Source organism: Patiria miniata, unplaced genomic scaffold (assembly GCF_015706575.1).
Source record: "Patiria miniata isolate m_02_andy unplaced genomic scaffold, ASM1570657v1 HiC_scaffold_20, whole genome shotgun sequence".
In the NCBI taxonomy this organism is placed as follows: Eukaryota; Metazoa; Echinodermata; class Asteroidea; order Valvatida; family Asterinidae; genus Patiria; species Patiria miniata.
The window spans coordinates 10,329,442-10,351,403 of NW_024037059.1; the positions used below are offsets into that span (position 1 = coordinate 10,329,442).

The following is a 21,962-nucleotide window of genomic DNA, read 5'->3' on the forward strand; positions in this document are numbered from 1 at the left end:
GATATTGAAATTAGAATTTAAATTTAAGGGTTTGTAAGGGTTTGTAAGGGTCTGTTTTTTCATTGCAATCCTGTAATGCCAAGTCTAAAGAGTCTTTTTTTTTCCGGTGCTGATGACCCAAAAGATTAAAAAACACTCCTCTTTTTAAAGAGAACTGATCCATACTGATCATCAATTATAGAGCATCCTCGGACAGGTCCTTATTGTTCCACTGTACATGATACGCATGAGTAGACACTAAACACTTCCCTACCAACATAACCAACAAGAAATTTCAAGTTTTTTCAACAGTTAATTATGGTGCTCGATCTGTCTGCACATACAGCAAACGTCAAGGAACGTACAACTACATGACAATAGCGCCAATCGTCGATCTAGTTTATGTGCATTATTGCACCATTTCTCTAATACATGCGGTCACTTCCACCATATGTGTTGGGGGAGAAACATTTTGAGATTTTTTTTTATTATCAAATACCAATTAAATGAGTGTAAATATGCATTTCATTATTGCTAAAAATACTGTTTCTTTATTGCCTTCGCATACTTTGATATTATTGGCCATTGAGAAACTTATTAATTAAACTGTATTTTCCCAGGGGTCTACCGCTTATTTACAGACTATAGCATTGGGTAAACAATGATACTTGATATTATTTATTACAGGCAAAACCACATGCGAACAAAACAAAACCAAGTAAGGATAGAGTGGCTTTACAGGCGGTTTTAATTGGCACAACTCACATTTCAGATTAATACATCTACTGACTTCATCATTTCAGCTGCGATACAATTAACAGTTTTGTTCTTAATTTTAACTTGAGTATTTTTACATTTTTGGTCTTAGTTAACTTATATTGGTCTGCTTTACATACAAATGAGATTTAATAAAAAACACTACTTCAAACAGATGTGGATTACTTTGATACACTTTTGCTGCCCCCCAAAAATGTATTTAATATTTCAGCTTTTCTGATTTAAAAATTTAGCGGCTGCTGGTGTAACTGGTTTAATTAAATCACAAAAGTAGCATTGAAACAATAAAATGGTTTACGTGATACAAAATAGCTGTCAAAGTAACGTTATACATGTATGACACTACACCAAGCACTGGACCTCCGTTATAGGCAGGGGGTATGTTATTGAACCTAGTACATTCTGGAGTACCTTCCCAGGATGAGGAATGGGACAAATATTTTATAACCTTGCTTCTGAACCTATTGTAGGACCTACCTACAATTGATATACAGAATTTGCAACTATTGGAGGTGAACAACAGTCATGGCACCTGGTGTGCAGTCATTTACAAGAAAAGTGGAATTTTTGTATCAATTTCCAACAATGGTCGGCCAACTGTCGTTGGAATTTTTTTTCTTCAAATACTGTTCCCAATTTACCAAATTTAGTTAGTCCACATTGATTTCAATCGGTTATATATAGGTGAACGGGTGCAAGCTAGCTATAGCCTGCTTCCCTGACCTGACAATTCCCAGATGTCTATAACTTTCTCCATTTCATTTGAAGTAGGTTCAGGGAACCAGACTCCAAGAACATATGCCTGCATATTACATCCCTGCTGAGGAAATTATGCAGTATTCCACCAGAACCAGAACAGCATTTATTTTTTTTTTTTTTTGGGGGGGGGTATCAGCATCTATATGAATACAAACCTTCAACAAGTCAGTGTAACAATATTTGCTATAAAATACTAACCCCCAACAATTCTGAAAATTACCGTGACAGCAAAAGTAAATGTTATATTGCATTTCAGTATGTTTCATTTGTCACGTTTCTAAGTTACACAATGTTGGCTATATCTTTTCGTCCAACTAATAACAATATTATTGGAAATGTTTGTTAGCATCATCAGTCGGACCACTACTAGGATCTTCCTCATCCCTTTATTGAAAGTAGGGTTTGATAGCCGACACCAGCAAGCTTAACAGTGAAGTGTTATTAAAGTCACCTTCACTTCTAAGAACATGGGTTGGAGTCCTACCTGAGCATGCCGAGTAATCCGTGACTTTTCCTGGTAAGCTGCCACACAGCATTTACTTTTAAACAAATTGTAACATTATTACGCTAGAAAAGAAAAAACCAACAAACAACTAAAATGGATCTTGGCTATCTCATCTGAAATGCGTAACAAATGTACATATAGTTTAAGATTCTTTGTTTTTCATTAATATTTCCTTTAAAACGAGACCTAACAAAATATGGCACAATATCATGAGGCATTTCAGATAAAGTGGCCAAAATTGACTTATTTGGGTTAGCCATTACAATTGTTCACTTGTTACATGTGCCACTCTGCACTGTGTATCATCTTGTCACGCTTATTATGTTGATATATTAAATCGTTGAAAATATTCAACACAATTAATGCACAAATTACTTTATTAATGTGCCTAAATTTCATTGTTATTGTGGTTCTACTGTTCAGACTTATTCCAGAACAATACGTTGAAACTTGTTACATTTACAAATGTACAGTTGAGCACACACATAAATGTGATGAAATCTATTTGAATTTGAAGTTTGTGTTCCATGATCTGACCACATGATTTTACTCTCCCTCTTTGATGACCTTTTGACCTTTTGTCCCATCTGGGTAGGTTTGGGATAATGGAGTGGTTCCTAACAGCACACAATGGCGACTGTACTGCTTAGCCTGACGGAAGATGGCATCCGTGCCATGTAGGCGATCCAACACACCAAGTGCTCCAAAGCAATTCACAAATCTATCATAGCATGGAAACAATGACAGAAAAAAAATAAATAAACAAACCTTCCTTCATGTCATATAATCTGACTGACAGCGCTTAAGATAGTTTACAATGTTCAACACAATTGCTCATTAGTCCTACTGCATGTAATTCTTTATCTGGTCTACTCCAGTACAGACACATCCATTCGTATGACATAACTGGACTCTCCAAAGATCAGTTTCCATCACATGAATCTCAATTCACGTTGTGGTTGCATTTGCTTTGAATGATGAGTGGATTGCATTGAACCAAACTGGGACCTAAGGGTGCTCAAAAATATGCAAAACTAGATCAGGCCAACTTTACTCACTCTTTGAGCCAGCAAATTTCTCCAAAACTTTCATTGGTCAAAGAAAAGGTCCTCAGTATTTCACCAACCAAGTTGAAGACTCAACTCAATTTTTAAAGGAGACTTTTGTTCAATATTTTGCACATGGGAGGGAAGTCAAGTGATTTCAAAATGAGCCTAAAGACTAAACTGGTACATGTCGACCATGGTCCAACTATTTGAAAAGACTAACCTCTTGTTCATTGTCATTAGTCTGGTGGCTGACTATAGAGAAATGTGTAGTAAATAGAGACTAGTACCAGACATGCCAGATGTTTCTTTTGGCACAGTTGATTGATGCAGTACTAAAGGGTTATTGGACTGGTTGTTTCAGGTGCCAGTCTATTTTTCTTGTATTGCATGTTAGTTTTGGGACTCTCATACACAGTATTGAGGGTCCCAAATTTCATCCGTAAAGTGTTTGCCTTTTGCGGACGTGTAAGAAATCATTGGTGATTGGTCACCGCAGTTCGGGAGCACCATCCTGTGCTGTATACGAAGTTATAATAAACACACACACAGCTATCGTACATTGACTGAAAACAACAGGAAAACGTATTCGTACTCCGTCGTGTCCGATGTAAACAATCAAGGGTTTTTCCCCGTCTTTTCTCGGAAATGGTAAGACATTAGGTTGGTTTCCTTTCAACCAGATGTTTGAAATAGGATAAGTAAACAATCAAAAACATGAAATTTTCGGGGATTTCAGGACCTTGTGCCCCTTTAACAGCAACATACTGCATTTAAACAATTCTAGGAACTCACTTCAGGTGATGAAAATCATGGGCCTCAGGTGAGGGCAGTAATGGCAGATGGTAGCCACAGTGAGAAATCACTGCCGATGTCTGAGCAATGACTAACCACACCCAGACTACAGCAACATGTGAAGCCATGAGGAATGGTCCAATGACGGTAGGTAGGAGATTTGCTAACACATGCTCTACTGGGTGAGCATACAGCGTCAGGATACCAATGGGTGCCGTCCACTCATGATGCTGCTTGTGGAAGTGTTTATACAGACGTGGATGGTGTAGCAGCCTTTGCAATTACAAACAAAATTAACGAGTTAATTTAAACATTTACAGCATGACCAAATTCTTGATAGTTAATACACATACAAAATAATATATATAAACCCTCCTTTTGTTTGATCAGTCACAGACAGTCAATAATTTAATCCTGTTCCCTGCCATGCCTTTTACACAGGCTAGTCACTAACAGTCAGATCATATTTCTTGTAGGCACTGTGACAGTCAATTTCAAACAACAGACAATAACACATGACTGGTAGGCATAGCTGGCTTATCAATGTCCTACAGTCAAAGCATAGCTACATCAAGTTTCATAACAATCACAGCCATTCAAGCCTGCTTTATGTAGTAAGGGAGCATTCAACTGTTAAAAACAGTCACTTGATTTTGTCTTGTTGAAACGCCAGCCAGACAGGGAGGCTTAAACATTTTTCAAAATGATCAAAGGAATACTGTAGGTAATAAAATAAGCAGTTTTTTAGAAGAATAATTTTGAAAGTTCTAATAAAGCCTATAAACCAGTCTTCCATTTCCCATAGGAAAACCACATACTTATACTTCCCAGGGTGCTAGGGGCCATCCATTAAGGGCGTACACACACACACGAAGGGGGGGGGGGGGGGAGCGGGGTGTTAACATTGAGTACACCGTGCGGGGGAGGGTGGTCCAGGCCAATGTGTACGTACCCAGAGCGATGATTTGCTTTTAATAAATAGTCATGAAATCAATGTACATTTATTTCTCATATTAAATACCTACCAGAACCAGCTTTTATGCATTGAAAATTGTTATAACACAGAACCCTTCACACAGAACCCTTCAAGGCTTCATCCCCACCATGTTATGATGTAGCATGTTTAGATTTGTCTTCCCAGTGCCACCAGTACACTGCCAGCCAACGCCTTTAGAGGCCATTAAACTTCAGAGACCGCGACATGATCAAAAAGACATTTGTGATAAGGGCCTCTCTTGAGTTTTGGTCAAGTAGCTAGAGTCAAGACAGTTTTTTTTTATCATTCCAAAACAATTTCTGTAACGTAAAACTTCTTTTAAATCTAAAAACATTTTTTTTTTATTTGAACAGTTTCTTTTGGTAGAAAATTTAATTTCCATACACATTTTTTGCAATGTGAAACAACGCAAGTCGCGGACGGTGATCGCCACTTTATTTTTGTGTTGCATTTTGTCGTCAGTTGTCATCGTTTTACCGCAAAATTTCCCATACAAAAATCAAAACCCTGCCCTCCAGCCACGACACTCGTTTGTTCTACATTGTAAATGTCACTAGTTTGGTAACCTTACTACACAATTGCCAATTACAAGACTGCTTATATTAGCCAGCAAGCATAGCGCATTCATAATGCTTTATAATGTACACATGTACACGTACAGTATGTACATGTGCACATACAGTATGTACATGTGCATGTACAATGAACATGTACATGTACAGTACATGTATTGTACACAGGAATGCATATGCGTACAGAGGGAGGAGGGATCCAAAAAGTTGGCATTTTGTGTGTTCGTACTTTATGGACAGCCCCTAGGGTGCTACATACATGTTTTTTGTATGTTGTGTAACTTACATACTATGGCTGGCCAGAAAACTTGTGTTCCATTTGAATATTTGGGAAATACATATGAATGCATTTCAATGTTGTAGTTGTTATTTAAATGTTTAAACATCACATTCTTATTGTGTATGCCCAAGTATCTGCATTAAGTCTGCAACTAGTCTGAGAGGTATTTCAGGATAAATATTCAATTTGTGTGACTTTGGAGGTTTTTTACAATCAGTTTCCTAAAGCCAAATTACATTCAAGGATATGTGTACTTGATTTCTTAACTGAAGCAAATGAGAAATAAAATACATGCATAATACTAAACAAAGGAAAACTGAATGTTAAAAATCAGCGTGTAGCAAACCAACCTGTGAAAGTAGTAGAATCCTATTTCCTCAAAGATCAGATAGACAACAAACTCAGCCAGCACTCTATGGAAGGAGGGTAAGTTGGGATCTGCATTCACACCACACCACAATCCCATGGGGTACATGCACACCAAAAACACAAAGTTAACCACAGTGATGTTGAACAACACCGAACGAAAGTCCTTCTTCAGTCTCTCCCAGTCCACCTGAAAACAATTAATTACAAGGCCCTTCAAACAACACATACAAATGAGCTGTGCCACATAATTATTTGGAAATTCAGTTTATTATCAAATATTTTTATTAGAAATTAATATTTGGAAATGGAATGCAGTGGGATAAAACAAAGACTGAGTTTTTGATATGGGACTTGCACTTGTGTTTCAAATTTGTTTTCATTTGCTTATTAACTGTTTATTCTTCTATTTTACATGAAATTAGAAGCTGTTATGATAATGGAATGGTTTTGTTCATTATAATTGTTTTGTTGCTTTCTCAACCCATGTATTGAAAATTGAAATTTAATTGAAACTATCAATTGTGCGTGTAGTAAATAATTTCTGAGTTAAAAGTTTGATCAGAAAAAAATCAACAGGAAAGCGCGTTTTGGAATTTACTCTCAGTGGCCAGTGACTCTGAAATTTACTTCGACCTTGTAGCTCACAAACAGATAGAGTGCTCAAACAAAAGGGGCAAATACACACAATAATTTCAAAAAAGTTTTCTTGAATAACGTCACAACTTAGCAACTGGCATTAGTTAGAAACAAAGCTTTAAAAGCTGGGGCATTTCATGGGGCTCAATGTTCTTCCTTTTATATTACAAGTTGAATAACAAGTGAAATCAAAGGAGCTTATTTGGAACAATGCAAAGTACTCTCAAATGCTTTTAAGAAATACCAGTACAGTCCTTCTTTAAGATCAGCATTGTGAATAAAATCACTCAGTCTTACCCTTTGCCTAAGATAGAGCGTAGCTTTTGATTTTCAACGTTAATCATCCTGATATCAAACCTACATGCTTGCTCTTAAAAAGGACAGATTGAAAAGACAAAGTTCCGGTACCACAGAATCACAGCTTCTGCCATTATAATAGTGCTTGGTGAAGTGCTTTTCAAATTCCCACTTGTCAGTTGAAAAAAAAACCCAAAAGGCCAAGAGAATAAACAAGTGCAAGTTGAATGAAAAATAATCCTGTAAGACTAAGAGCATCCCTTGCAGCTAATACAAAGGCTGGGTAGTGCAACCCTTTTTTGTGACGCACAAGACTGTGCAAGACTTAAAAGGCAATTCTGTGCAAAATGCTGTAGGTTGAAATAAGCCGCTTAATTGGGTGCAGGTCCAGAAGTGACGGCAAGGGATTATTGCCCATGCAGTATAAAAGTTGCCAAGCCTTCTATGCTCGGGCAGTACAAATTGCAGAATCTAATAGTGCATCATCTCATCTTTTTATGCATTTAAGGAGACTGCAAGCCTGCAAACAATATACCTCACCCCAAAGTAATACTCCAAACCACGCTGCATTCCAGATCAATTCTGAGGAGAGTGAAATATTCCACAATGGAGGCATCCACAGCTGCAAATTTAGGAGAGGTTACAGAAACAGTCTCTGTCACCTCAGATAAAGCCAGTCCTACCACAGCAAGTCCTGATAGTCTCAATGTTGCACTGTTTTTCTTCATTGCTCTGAGCTCTCTGGGTATGCTTGGCAACGCTCTGGTTTGCTTTGTGATGTTACATCACAGAAAGGTGTTCAATTCAACTACAAATCAACTCATCATCCACCAATCAATCATTGACTTCTTTGGCTCAATCATCTTTCTCACCCGACGCTTTGCCCTTGCCGTGCCACCTGTTCCTGCTAACTTTCTGGTGAGACTCTACTGTCGCACCTGGTGGTCTGAGTGGGTCCAATACAGCATGTTTGTCACCTCTACCTACAACCTGGCAGTCATCTCCACTGAGCGGTATCTAGCAACATGCTACCCAGTCAAGCATCGCAACATGTTCTCAGCTCGCCGTCTGAAAACACTCTTGCTCCTTCCCTGGATAGCAGGCTGGCTGCCAGCATCACATGTTGTCATTCTTAGTTACTATGACAACAAGGCAATGGACTGCAACATCTCTTGGCCCAGCTTGGAGGTGCAGGCTGTAGGAGGGGTCCTCATCTTTCTGCAAGAGATGGTCATACCCCTCCTCATTATGGTCTTCACCTACTCACGAATCATCTGGTCTCTGCACCAACGTTCCAGAACACGAGGAGAGAACAATGCAGCTGCCAGGGAAATGTTTTCTAAGGCTAATCGCAATGTCACAATCACCCTCATCGTTGTCGCTATGTTCTTTGCCATCTGCTGGTTGCCTGCAGACATCTACTACTTACTGTATAATCTCAACCTACATCCAAACTTCATAAGTGACCCTGTGTATGAGTTCACCTCTGTCATTGTGGTCTTGAATTTGTGCATCAACCCATTTATCTATGCCTTTGCATATGAGCGCTTTCGTAAAAAACTCCTTCAGATGTTATGTTGCCATCACATGGGTGCCAATCGCATCACTGGTCTGGAGAACCGTACTGATGAAGGTACTCATATCTCAACAAATCCTCCGGTGTCCATGGTGTCTGGGGCTCCTTAGATGAACACAACTTTTATCAGGGGTCACTCTGGATTTCACTAAAGTTAAGATGACAATTACTAGAAAGGTAAATATAAGTAAGATGGCTGTGGTCTAGCAGTCATCTTACTGTTCCAAAACAAGGAACAGATTCAACTAGAATTTGCACTTCCCTTCACTGTAAAATTCAGCCAAGAGTCTTCGTTTTTGAACCAGAGTAACTTGAAGCTCAGTGAAGGACCTGACTGGCTGGTGTTGTTGATATATACTGTGATTGTTGCCATTCTTGCGTCATTCATTAATACATAATATTAAAATCTAACCATGTATAGATAATAGATGTTGTATCTTAATAGTATGGACTTGAGCAAATGTAATGGTCTAGTACACAAATGTATACCAAAAGAAAAAGTGCAAGTGTGAAATGTTTGTGGCATTATCAATGTGTATTGTTTTACCGTAACGGTCCTGAATTCTCCGATTTAAATGTATTTTTCACACTAGCTACTGTAGCACATGCATGTACACGCACACACCGTCATGTTCACACCGTCGATCATGGACTTCCTATTGTCCCTCTTTTGTTTGAAAACTAACTTTTTAGGAAGACTCCGATAGGTTTTGTACACGACCCCAATCGCGGACGTATGCTGGGAATCGTGGACGATATTGTTCTCTTTTGTTCTCCGGTATTTTTCGTCCACGGTTTGAAAAGATGAATACGCCCATGCATGCGTGTTAGAGCGGTAGGGCCAACAAAAAATACTTCTGCTTCCGATTACATGGCATTTGAAAAAAGGGTAGGTACAATTCCAGCAAAAATGGTTGGGACACTTCCTGAGCCTGCCACGGTCACCCACTCCCCCGCTGCCCCGGTCAATGTTGTTCTCTCCAGCTGATGGAGCACACACCGTGCAATGAGAGACAACATTGAATGGGGGCCGGGGGGTTGGGGACCCAGTGAGATTTGGCCAGGATTTTAGGTATTAGGGTAGGGGCTGTCAAAAAAAATTAGGGTAGGGGCTGTCAAAATAGGGTAGGTAGGGTAGCCGGAAGCAGAACTATTATTTTTTTTGGCTTAGGACAGTGTCACTATTGCCGTATACATACATCTGTATTAAAGCTCAAACATAATGAATTGCTACATGAGTGTATTAATTAACATATTATTTGTGTAGTTGTGTGTACCTTACGAAGATGCACCTCATTCATGTCATTCATAAAACTTTAAGACTTTTCCAAAGTATAAATGGGGGTCTTGAGGAAACTTCTCCCATTAACATATGATGGATGTTCTTCGCAAAAATCATCCACTGACATAATTGCATTCGGTTTCAGATTTTGCACTTGAAAAACGTATTGAAATAACATTGATGTGGTTGTTTAGTACATGTACATGTGGCAGTGATACAAATGATTTTCCTTACAGTATGTGTGTTAAGCTTTGTACAAGTTAAGCTCAGGTAAAGATAAGAGTGACAACATAGAATTTATAGGGAACGTTCCTGCTTTATTGTCAGCATCATTTGAGACGTCTTGAGTTTGATTGCAGGGGCAAAATTGGGGATTAATGAAAAATTCCAGGAAATGATCAGCAATTTGAGGGTGGCAGAGGGCACCGGGGCAACGGAGGGTCTACGGTATATGTTTGTATTGCCTAAAAGCATCCCTCAAAAACCAATTCTTTACAATCCTGAAATCAAGAAAAATGATGACAAATCTCATTATATCACTGAGTGTATGAGGACATAAAAACACACTTGTTAGTTTATGAATAACCTGTAGTTCACGTTATTATTGCCAAAGTCACATATTCTGAATGGTGCTGATTGAGCCATAACTAAACAATTGCTCCATTATTGATCAATAAAATCATCCTTAAAGGGCGCCTCCAAAAACAAAGTCAACCAAACAAATGCAATATCATTCAGCTAAGTGACTTTTGAAAAAAGAAATAAGTTACTTACAGGGACATTCTGATCTTGTTGGATTTTGTACTTGACAATGAAGGCTGGCCCACCAGTAACATCCACATACACAAACACACAATTAACCACCAAGTACATCACAAAGGTAATGACCTGAGTACCTGTCAAAGCAGAAAAGACAAGTGTTATCTTAGTCTGTAGTGATTTAAAGAAAAAGGTCATGAATGGGAAGGCATTGTGGTACTCAACATTTATTAATAGCAGTAACGCATACTTTAAAATACTGGTACTCGTATGCGTTTACAATTGATTATGCTGTCAGTGTGGCCTGAACAGTGTTTCCTGCTGAGTGCCAGATTCAGCTCCCTACATGTACATGTATCAGCACGCTTGGGGAATATTCCCCGTCATCCTTGGCTTCACAATCTTGTAGTTCTGTATAAAAATAAAAATCTTCTCAACTTAGACTCATACAATGCAGAAGGTCAGGCATTGTCAGACGACCTTTTCTTAATCTCCTGATGGATCAGATGAGGCCAGTAAGGTAGCCAAGTTATAACAAACCACATAGTTACATACATGTACAGTCAAATCTCGTTAATACAAACACTGTTAATACAAATTCTGGTTAAAACAAGCAAAAAGCCTTGGTCCCGACTGAATTTATGTGCACAATGAATGCGACCATCGGTCCACTTAATACAAAATTCTGATATAACAAACATTTTGGCTAGGTCCAGCTGAGTTTGTATTAACGGGAGTCAACTGTATGAGGGTAATAAAAGAAACGCTGCAAGCAGACTTGATCCCCATCAGATCTACAACTTTCAGACATATTAAACAACAATAACAGTGTGTTCTGCACTGACATAACTGTAGCCTGTATTAGAATACATATATTGGTACTGTGCCACACAAATTATGCAATATGGGATGATGCTACACTACATGAGACCAACCAATCACCGTTTAATAAGTATTATTGCTGACAATATAAGCTCCTTCCTCACTTCATAAACTTACCTTCAACAACAGAAGGGTGCACAATGCATAAAATATTTTTAGAACTAGGAAAATTGAACATGCATACTGTACATGTACATGTAGTAGTATTTAATGACCCTCAACTTAGGATTATTAAAAATTACAGATCAAAATGCACAATAATTGGATGGATTCAGTACCAAACTGCCCAACCATAATAATTCTTTGTGTGTAGGTTGGCATCCATGCATACAATGTTTCAGGTGTTTGGATGAGGCCGTGATAGGGAATTCACGTTGGGATCCTTAGTGATCTGAGTCAGCTGATCCAAGTTAAGAAAAAGGAATTGGAAGCTCACTGCATAATTTCAGTGCATAATTTGTCACATGAAATGATACCTGATATCTGATGCCATATGTGCAAATTGCAATCTGAATGAGAGAAAAAATTAAATGAATAATGAAAAAAAATATCAAAATACATGGATTTTTAGTTAGAACTTACACACAACACCAAGCATAAACGTGTTGCCACCAAACAGCGTATGAAGCTTGAACCACTGCTCATCCCAGAAGTTGCCGGAGGCTCCCCAGAACCAATGCAGATGCCAGGTCAGAGAATTCCAAATGGTAGCAAGGCTGAGAATGATGCCTCCAATCACAAACAACAAGATGCTTAAAGTCTCTGTCCACTGGTAGTCATGGCTACACTGCTGAAACAACAACAGATGATATGGTATTGTTGATGTACCTGTACCCTATGGCCAAAAAAAAAAAGTCTCCGGTTTCTGGTATGGAGCTTGCCCCAAAAGTGGTGCGGCGACGCGGCTTTTTTTTTTTATTACCTGTTTTTTGGGGGTTTTTTTGGCTTCAAATGTCAGCTGATGACTGCAAATGGTGCCCGACTAAACTTAGTGCAAATATATGGGAGTCCAGAGAGGCCACATAAAGCTTATTCTCGATCATAACCCCATCTAAAAACACGTTAAAATTGTGCAGCAGCAGGATATCAGTCAAACCAGTGAGTTTGGCGGTTTTGAGACATCATCTTGTATTGAAAAAAAAACTTTTTCATTTTACCGACGCGCATGGCTACGGCGACGCGCGCACATACCAGAAACCGGAGACTTTTTTTTTTTCTGGGCCTAATGTGGCACACTTTGATTTTTCGCCTCTAGCGCCTTGCTAAAGCAAAAGTTTTACCTGAAATTTAAAGGTACGTGAAATTCCATCAAGCTGTAAACATTCCCATGCATAATCATGAGTTTATCTACCCGTCAAAAATAGTAAGAAGAGAAATTTATTTTGGCGTGATTTTCTCTATTTTATTTCGAAGTGCACAGTGAACCCTTTGAAAATGTGCACAAAAATAACATAATAATTTTCTGACCAACCTCTAGTTGGGAATGTAACTAGAGATAATAATGGTTTATCAGAATTATCAACTTTAAAGAAATTCTTAAATGTTCAACTTGCGATTTCCCAAGATTTATTTTAAGTGCACCACGCGCACGTTAGGGAAAACTCTGTTCAATTTTGTGCCAAATTTCCGAACGCGACCGCTTTTGAATTTCGGACTAAATTTCATGGCACTGAAATTGTTCACAAGCATTATTAAGGTAACAGTACCAGTATTTAACTGAATGAATTTGAAGTTTCTCAACAAAGAAGTTTGGTAACACTGCATGCCGAAAGTCAGGGTAAACTTCAAAGTGTGCCACGTTAGGGAACACCACTACCGGTATATGGGGTCTCTACATGAGTACACCCTTTAGCAGTAAAATGCAAAACAATTTTTTTGTTTAGAAATTGAATAACACTTGTTTTTTCCCCCTGAACTTATGCTCAAATTATGCAACCTTAGGAAATTTCCATTACCATAAAAACCAAAATAAGGTTCAATGTACCGGTAGCCCCATAAATGTGGCTCCGTAAATAAAGGCCACACTTGGAACATGCACCTTAAAAATGTAGAACTTTGTCAAGTTTTTTTATTTTCACATTTAGACTTTGTTTGTGGTTTATTTATGCTTTAGAAGCGAATTCATTCTCTTTTTCGTGTAAATTCGAGTTGGAATTTAGATGAGCTAATTAACGTGTACAAACTAACCTTGAAATTACACAAAATATAGATGTCTGAAAACAGGGGGGGGGGGACGACTACTTTTCTGTCGCCTTAAAGAGGGTGAGTGTGCTTCGTCTAAAGCATAAATAGACTCTTTTTTAAAATTAAAAATAAAAACTTGACAAAGTTCTACATTTTTGGGTGCATGTTCCAAGTGTGGCCTTTATTTACGAAGGTACATGTAGTCCAGTAAATTGGCCACATTTAAGGGGCTAGGTTAATTAAATGAGACACAAAGGTGTATTTTTAAGGATAGCATTAAAAGAAATCACATTGCATAGTGGGCCCTTTAAGCCTGCTCACAAGTACTGATGAGATAAACGATAGCAAAAGAATGCCTTTGTCACAGTTCATTTGAACCCCTTTTCACATGACTTAGGACCGGCTGATTGTGAGGACGAGTGATGACTTGTCAGGACTATAGTGACGGACTGAAAGTTCTACAACAATGCTTGAAGTGATCAGAGTTGAAGATGGAATTGTTCAAATATATGCCTTCATACCCAGTATTCTACATGCTCTAGGGAATTCTTTAGTACAGTTGCTAGCCAGGGTATTCTGTCCGGTAATACCCAACTTATTCTATTATACATTGTAATGGCCCAACCCTAAAGTTTGAATCGGCAACTTAAAAAAAACTGTTTTCATCAAACTCAAATCAACATCCTTTTTACATCAAATATGCATGTACAGCACAGCCTGTTTCCCTGAAATGTCCTGCTCGTGCAGTCACGCACACTGATACTATGCAATACACAGACAGTGTTGGCCAGTTTCCAGTCATGACTACCAATGTGCATAGTGATGTGTAGACCTGAATTCTCCATCATTTTAAAGAATCATCACCGGTAGATATTGTTAAATTAATTCAGGCAAGTTGATATCACTTTCTGTGGCAATTTTTGATATCTTTGTGGCGCAAATGAAAATGGGTTCAGGCCAAAATTGCATATTAAATACAAATACAGCATGGTTTGAGGGGTGGGAATTACATGTACTGGTCCCGAGGTGCAGGTCAGCTTGACTGCCTCCCGACGCAAAGCGGAGGGAGGCAGTCCAGCTGACCTACACCGAGGGACCAGTAATTCCAACTACATGTACTTTCCAGAAATTAACCATGCTGTATTTGTTTTACTACACCTCATAAATATTTAGTAGCCTCATTGCCTTGTCGATAACGGCCTTCCTAGATTTTACATCTTGATAGTTTATTCAGCACATTTCAAGTTCTTTGTCACAATACACGGAATGGTCTGGTGCCAACACTCTTTAATGTGTCTTTACTACAGTAGTAACAAGGAGTATAACAACAGACTGGTTCCGTAAAGATTACATGCCATAGACTACATGTACATGTCTACGAGGCGGGTTCCAGAGGGAAATTTTGGTGCTACCAGAAAAACTACTGCACGGCAGCGAGCAGGATGCTCACCGGGATGACGTCACCTTGGCGCATATCATTTTTACTTCCCGGATGCACAACGGAATTGGCCAATAATGCGCTCCGATTAGTTCATAAGTATTTATGAGGTGTAGTAAAATGGAATACCCTATTCAATCAGCACCAAAAATGGGCAAAATAGAAACATTTTTCCGACCTACGGTATTTTCCCTATTTTTGAAATGCATATATAATCAGAAGCAGAACTCTCTTTTTTTTTGGCCTAATTAAAAATAAATCTATGGCTGAATCACACCCGGCATGCTCAGAGGTAGTGTAGAGGCAGTGTAGCTGCCTTGAAAGCAGCTGTTTGTATTAATTGAAAGCACATATAGAGCCAGAATGACCATTAGTACCTCCACCATTGGATCCATTGAACATGACATGCTCGGTCTTCATCAGACCCTTCTGGGCTAGCTTGAATTGGAGTTACACTGTATGACCAAAACACCCAGTGGGCAATGATTGATTTCAGATTTTCCTTTTTCTTCCTGAAAAATTTAGGTCTTAAATATTTTGTTTAAAATATACTCTCAAAGTTTTAACTTCATAATGTTACCTCCGAAGGCGATTGTGTAGGTGATTTTTACTAGAAGTGAATAAGTTTAGGAAATGCTTCACCCAATCCTTAACTTACACAGACAATTTTTGTGTTTTCATTTTGGACAAATTAAACCATCATTGTAACATTGGCAAAAATCAATATGCATAAAGTGTACATGTACATTTGTGTACATGTGTACTATTTTTTTTTTAAAGTGTTCAAGCTGCTCAAAAGAGTCTGTTTTTGAAAGAGCATGCTAGATTTGCCTCACCAGTCACCTCTGCGCACAACTCAGAACTGTGCAATAAGGTCATCTCCATTACATGTACATGTAGATAAACATCATCTCAGCTGAAGGGAAACTACATGAAAGAATGGTACAATTTACACTCAATGGTACTAACAGGCTTAGGTACCACACAGTCACCAATCTAAGCATGTCAAAAGCCTCAAATATGTGACTAAAAAGGGTATAATTTCAATGGTTAGAAATCTGTGTAGCTGAATTTCATAAACACTGGCAGTAAATAACTGATGAAAAACTCAAAATGTGTGAGAAATGTTTGAGGAGAAAATGACTGGGGGGGGGGGGGGGGTCCACCTCCATTTCTTCAAGGTTTGAAAGATTGTATGTACACATTCAATTGATTTGATAGCACTGTATAGCACCCTGTTAATGGATTAACATGTCTGATCCACAATCTCAACACTCCCAACGATGCCTAAAGGAAGTGGATCTCGCTAACTTCCAGTTCAGAGGAGCCACTGTAGAATCAATGAATCACTGAATGGCAATTTATTATTGAGAAGTGAATATAGACCCAGCTGTCTGAGTGGCATAGTTACCTTCTTCTCTTGCTGCTGAATCACCACATTCTTTGGGCAACCCTTGTCCTGATTCTCTGGATTGTCCTTGTCCCGGATTTCTAACTCCATCTGAATGTAGAAAGAAAACAAACATATAATTGAAGCTTTTCATTGATACAAAGTCAATCTCTTTTACTTAATACGGTACAATACGGTTGATGCAGCCGTGATGAAGAACTGTAACAAAATTTGATTTTATTATGGTCCCAATTGCACCTTTAAACTAAATAGAGAGCGCTTTGGCCACAGTAATCCATAGCAGTCATGTATTACATCTGTTCTCAAGTCAGATTAATGCCACAAAACTATTTCAGAGCTTGCTTTGTTCAACTTAAGTCTTAACCCACTTTAAACCACAATAGAATAGTATTTGGGTTGCAGTCAAACCAGAGATGGTGCTCTCATGGCAGTCTTTATTGTTTACCTTCACAATACTGGGATATAAGTTCCTTGCCCCCATACCTCTGTACTTAGTGTTTATGCAAATATCTCCCAGTACGAAAGGCACACGCATTAGTATGCCTAATCTTGAAATTCTTATGCATATTTTTACCCAGCACTATAAAACCCCTTTGAAAGCCCAATAGGGCGTGGTCTTGCGACTGGGGCATGGTGGTGGATGGTGGTGGATGGTGGTGTGCATTTTAGTTTCTTATTTTCTAAGTTCCTGTACGTACATGGCCGACGGTGGAAGCCTAGTTTAATTTGCCTTCGTTTTTGTGCAAGACGCTGTGTTCTTTAATTTGCATCACCACCACCACCATTACACCAAAGGGTTCAGTGGTCTGCATAGTCTTGTGAGTATGTTCCAATATTACCCCCCTTGCCCCCAGTAGTTTTTACATGGCCTGGTTGTAGACTACGGTGTTGTATCGTAGTGGTGCCAGTCTGAACTCTGCTCTGTCAGTAACTATTTAAATTCTATCATTTATATTTACATGCTCTCCCCTGGTTAATTATTTTGTAAGCGAAGAAGCGCTAATTAAATTTTCATTATTTCTATTTTCTGATATTGCATATACTTGTCCCTTTGTCGGTTATTTTGTGATTGATTAATTAGTTAATCCCCCCAACTGACGGTTGGCCTCTTTGGGTCGCCGTTACAGAACCCCAAACCTATATTTTGTTAAAAACACTGAACATGCGCATAACATGATTGTTTAAAGCTACAGTCCATCATTTGCAGCTATCCAAAAAGTAACTGATGTAATTATTGCTGAAAACATACTTGGTGGAAAGATAGTAAGGGGAATAAACTCCCTGTGAAATTATTCTTTCTGGCAAGCTGTCATTTTGAAGAAATCAACGAAAAAAGGCCTTTCCAACAGTGAGTCTTAAGACGCACCGTTGGAAATTTCCGGGTTTTTTTGCAATCGGCTCAGTGAGAACGTGTCTCGGACACTGAATTCAGGCCCAATTTAGCAACTTTTGATTTGAAATCGAAATCCTAGAATGCTGTTTTTCTTGAAATACATGTATATAGCTGAAACTTCATCAGGTTCGTTGTTCAGCACCCTTCTTTAGATCTTGAGCACGCTTGTTGCTCCAAATGAACAAAATGCACAAATTACAAATGATGGACTAGGCCTATACCTTTAAGAATCGACTTTCAACCCAAACTCACCTGTGCCATCTTGCAATGGCAGCAACAAGAAGAAAATCAGCTTAATAACTGTGACTGATGATGACTGAAAATAACTGAACTTGGCTGTTGGCATCAGAGGGTGTACAATATATGCCGTAGAGATCTTGATTTGAGCTTAACCTGGTTTACAAGTAGAAAAGTAAATATCCAAGCAGATAATACAATGTACATGTACATACATCACGTGAAAATGAAACTTCAGGACAGGTTAATGAACACTACTACGGGAGGTTAACAAACTGTGCATGTGTAAGTTTGTTGACCTCCAATGTCCAGTAACCTGTCCTGAAGTAGGCAATGTTGACCGACTCATAAACAGACTGCAATTTAATTAGACCAAATAAAAAAAAACATGTTTAGCGTCCTGCCTTTAAAAAAAAAAGGAAGCGGGAGGCCCTTTCTTTTTTCCCCAACAAACATGCCAAAATGGTCGCCCGACCAGGCCATTTTTCAAAATGTTCGTTACAACATTACAACAGATTTGCTATTGTCACAATCAATTAAAAAAAATGAAAACAACTCCATATATAATATTGTTGCCACTCTTTAAAAAATATTTAAACAAAATCCTTTTTAACTACTATAAAGAGTATATCTGATGAAGAAACTCTACCTTACGTGTAGTACAAAAATGTTTACTTAATTTTTTGCAATGTTGAAACTTGACAAAAGTAAAAAATTAAAGGTGGATGTGTCATTTGTTGTACATTTTGTAGGAACTCGGACCCTAAACTCCACAGCCACCCCCTTGATTTCAGCTATGACTACTAATGGATGTTTCAATGCAACTTTAATTTACATTGGGCCTCCTTGAAAACCTGATTTCAAATAAATTGGAGCTAAAAAAATATTGATTTACTTTTTAAAATTTTCGTCATGGAATATATATATGTACATGTGTAGACCCAAAAGGTGCGAGGTGGTAGCCAGATGAGGATTTTTACTTTTTCTGACTGGGATTTTGCTTTTAGAGGAATAATGGGGTATTCTCCAAATGAGCAGCCAGAAAATGGACTCTCATGGCAACAGTGAGTGGTGACTGGTGTGTGAATTCATTGCTGGAAAATCAGGTGGGGAAATTTATTCTTACTCCAAAGTACTATCCCAAATTAAAGAGAAGATTGGGGTCGAGAATGTCACTAATTTAGAGCACCTCATTTAGAACACCTTAAGTTAACATCCACAGGGGTGGGCTAAACTACACAATCCCCCAAAAATGGTTGGCCCTTCATAAATTGGTGCTTACTTTGCTTTATGTGCGCGACTCAAATTTCGACATTTTGGCTGGTCTCGACTCGAGACCAGCCAAAATATCGAGAACAAAGGGGACCAAGACCGAGACCGAGACCACAGCTCCCGAGACCGAGACCAGCAAAAAGTGGTGTAGAGACAGAGACCGAGACCGAGACCTACAACACTGATACGTACATGTGGGTCCACTAGTACTTATTAAAGCCCAATTGAAAGCAGTGTAAAATCAACAAAGTTCAGGGCCACATAACATGCAAGCCAACATCACTGGGGTTTCTCAAACAAAAATTAAATTATTGTCTTGTCTTTCATTTTTTTCATTTCTTTTCAATTTTTAGGTAGATTAGCCAATTACGTTTTTAAATATTCACACCCAACCAAAATCACCTCCCAAAAAGTGATACACTGTAGTTCCCAAGCCTGCATGTAGCCATTTTACAAGTGGCATCCTTCCACTTTCTCAGGCAAATAGGACCCATTTTTTCATCCGTAATTTTATCAAGCCTGCCTCAGATGGAAGCCCCCAAACCAGGGAGTTGATTCTTGGGTATATTTACACAATTCCACCTTTTTTAAGGCCAAACGGTCTCCATTTTCAAAAGAAATTGTTGGGCGAAAAACTTAAAGGTGAGTGTTCTGTAGTAATTTAAACTTTTAATTTTACGTGAGACCAGAATAGGAAAAGTCAATATCGCGAACCTGCTGCGATAGCTATATCTTAGCTGGCCAACTCCAGCTGCCGTTCCAGTACCGCAGCTGTGATGCGAGTGGTAAACCTCATATTAGTGCATGAAACAGTCGTCCGGGTGTTACGCTTCCGCATGACGTCATGCGCCCGCAGCGCAAGAGCGACTGGTTCGACTGTGCACGGTAATTGACCGCGCATTGCCATTCCTTAATTGTACATGCAGTTTGTTTGTGCACAAATCTAGCTCCAGCAATCATCATGGCCGCACGGTTGTCGGTTATGCCTCCTTTTTTCAGTGCAATTGTAGGCTGAATCTTCATGGTGGATCTTTTTTACATGTACTTCAAGGTCCTGTGTAGTAGTATAAATTGCCGGCAAAGCCTTGACTTTCCACATTTGTATGTGAGTGAGTGCTCACTCAGGTCTGACGCGCTTCACTCAGGTCGGGCGTGCTTCACTGCAGCTCGCAGAGAGCTTCATTAGATTTTGGAATGACAGGCAACAGCAGCGGTGCGCTTTGCCAAAGTTGACGCACGCTCAGAAGATGATGGAGTAATTGCAGAATACCCCGCCACTCGGAAATAAACCCCTAAATTCTAAGTCCAAACCAACCACCCTGTTGGCGGCTACGCGGTCACGAAGTGGGAGTGCAATGGAGCATGACGCATAGTTAGTACATACAAGTAGCGCTGAGAATGTTTATTGAGGTCAACCAACCGTGACCTCGTAGCCGGCTAGTACGAGGTGGATAGATACATACCAACGCGAGGACAAAAGGCCAAAGAACACCGGTAAAGAGAATACAACTTAGAAAGATAGTTTCCCTGGATAGATCTCTACATTCATGACATTCCATTAAGACCCCTTAAAATTATTCCCAACAAGCGGTAATTTTGAAAAAAAAGAGAGCAAAATTGTCTGCTTACCACCCGCAATCTAATGCGCATGCCGAGTTGTTCAATCCCTTTCACTGCACTGCTCTTATCTTCCGTTGAGGGCGTGTGACATCACCGTCGTTGATCGAAGAAAACTAAGTAAATTAAAATGCTCCTACCCGAACAGAAAAATCACCAGCTTACAAAATCCCATCTCATTACCAGATACCTTCCTTTCCCTGCACTGTAACTCAATGAAACAATCTTCCCGTATCTAGTTTAAGTAAATAACATTTGTTCTATTATCTCTAGAAATATAGGTGTCATTAGTCAAGCTATTTTCCCACAGGAAGTACTGTTTATGCTTTATAAACATTGATTTTGCCTCATTTGAACTATGAGATAAAGCTCTATGATCCTAGCATGGGGGAATTGTGCATAAATGTGAATAGGATTCTTAATCTACATAAGCGGGCATTGAGAGTTATTATGTTGATACTTGATAGACTTGAACATTCAAATCCTCTTTTCTATACATAAAACACTCAAGGTCAATGACATTTATTCACTTGAGCATGGAGCTTGCATTGTTTACAGAAACGAAACTATACATCACCATTATAACGGTAGAGAATTTCACTTTTCATTTGCAAGAACAACTGTTTATAAAAAGACAATTATAGGCATAAAGGCCCTAAAGTCATTGTTGGGAGTCCGTAGAGATCTCACTTTTAAGGGCATTCGTAGTTTTCCAGTATTTAAATCAAACCTGAAATCGAATTTACTATCAAAGGACAATATCCCAGACATGGGCGTCGCCAGGATTTTTTCTAGAGGGGGGCAAAAATGTTTTTCTGCCAAAAAATGCTTGTATTTCTCAACGCATTCTCGATTTATCAGTTTTAGAGGGGGGGGCAGGGACATTTTGCCCCCCCCCC

The 21,962-nt window shown here is 38.9% G+C and overlaps 2 protein-coding genes across 4 annotated transcripts; one reads left to right on the plus strand and one right to left on the minus strand.

The window, feature by feature from the left end:
- Positions 1 to 704: 704 nt before the first annotated feature.
- LOC119727684 (fatty acid hydroxylase domain-containing protein 2-like) lies at positions 705 to 21,882 on the minus strand. Of its 3 annotated transcripts, none has more exons than XM_038199686.1 (8): positions 21,076 to 21,882; positions 18,190 to 18,330; positions 16,545 to 16,634; positions 12,094 to 12,298; positions 10,645 to 10,766; positions 6,061 to 6,266; positions 3,862 to 4,134; positions 705 to 2,741 (listed from the first exon to the last, which is right to left on the minus strand). In XM_038199686.1, exons 2-8 carry the CDS (start codon positions 18,196 to 18,198, stop codon positions 2,567 to 2,569), a joined length of 1,080 nt encoding a protein of 359 aa, XP_038055614.1. In that variant the 5' UTR covers positions 18,199 to 18,330; positions 21,076 to 21,882; the 3' UTR covers positions 705 to 2,566. The 3 variants fall into 3 exon arrangements, with proteins under 3 accessions (XP_038055614.1, XP_038055612.1, XP_038055613.1); XM_038199684.1 differs by having other exon boundaries at positions 12,094 to 12,301; positions 21,076 to 21,881; XM_038199685.1 differs by lacking the exon at positions 21,076 to 21,882 and adding an exon at positions 20,161 to 20,733 and having other exon boundaries at positions 12,094 to 12,301.
- Positions 7,520 to 8,899, plus strand: LOC119727685 (nociceptin receptor-like). Its single transcript, XM_038199687.1, has one exon. It carries the CDS (start codon positions 7,619 to 7,621, stop codon positions 8,696 to 8,698), a length of 1,080 nt encoding a protein of 359 aa, XP_038055615.1. The 5' UTR covers positions 7,520 to 7,618; the 3' UTR covers positions 8,699 to 8,899.
- Positions 21,883 to 21,962: the final 80 nt, after the last annotated feature.

Excerpts from the sequence above, each read along its gene's own strand:
- LOC119727685 (XM_038199687.1), top strand. The coding sequence starts at position 7,619 with ATGGAGGCATCCACAGCTGCAAATTTAGGAGAGGTTACAGAAACAGTC.
- LOC119727684 (XM_038199684.1), bottom strand. Across the intron at positions 6,267-10,644 it reads AACAAGATCAGAATGTCCCT|GTGGACTGGGAGAGACTGAA; the intron begins GTAAGTAACTTA and ends AATTGTTTTCAG. Across the intron at positions 4,135-6,060 it reads GGATTCTACTACTTTCACAG|GCTGCTACACCATCCACGTC; the intron begins GTTGGTTTGCTA and ends GTAATTGCAAAG.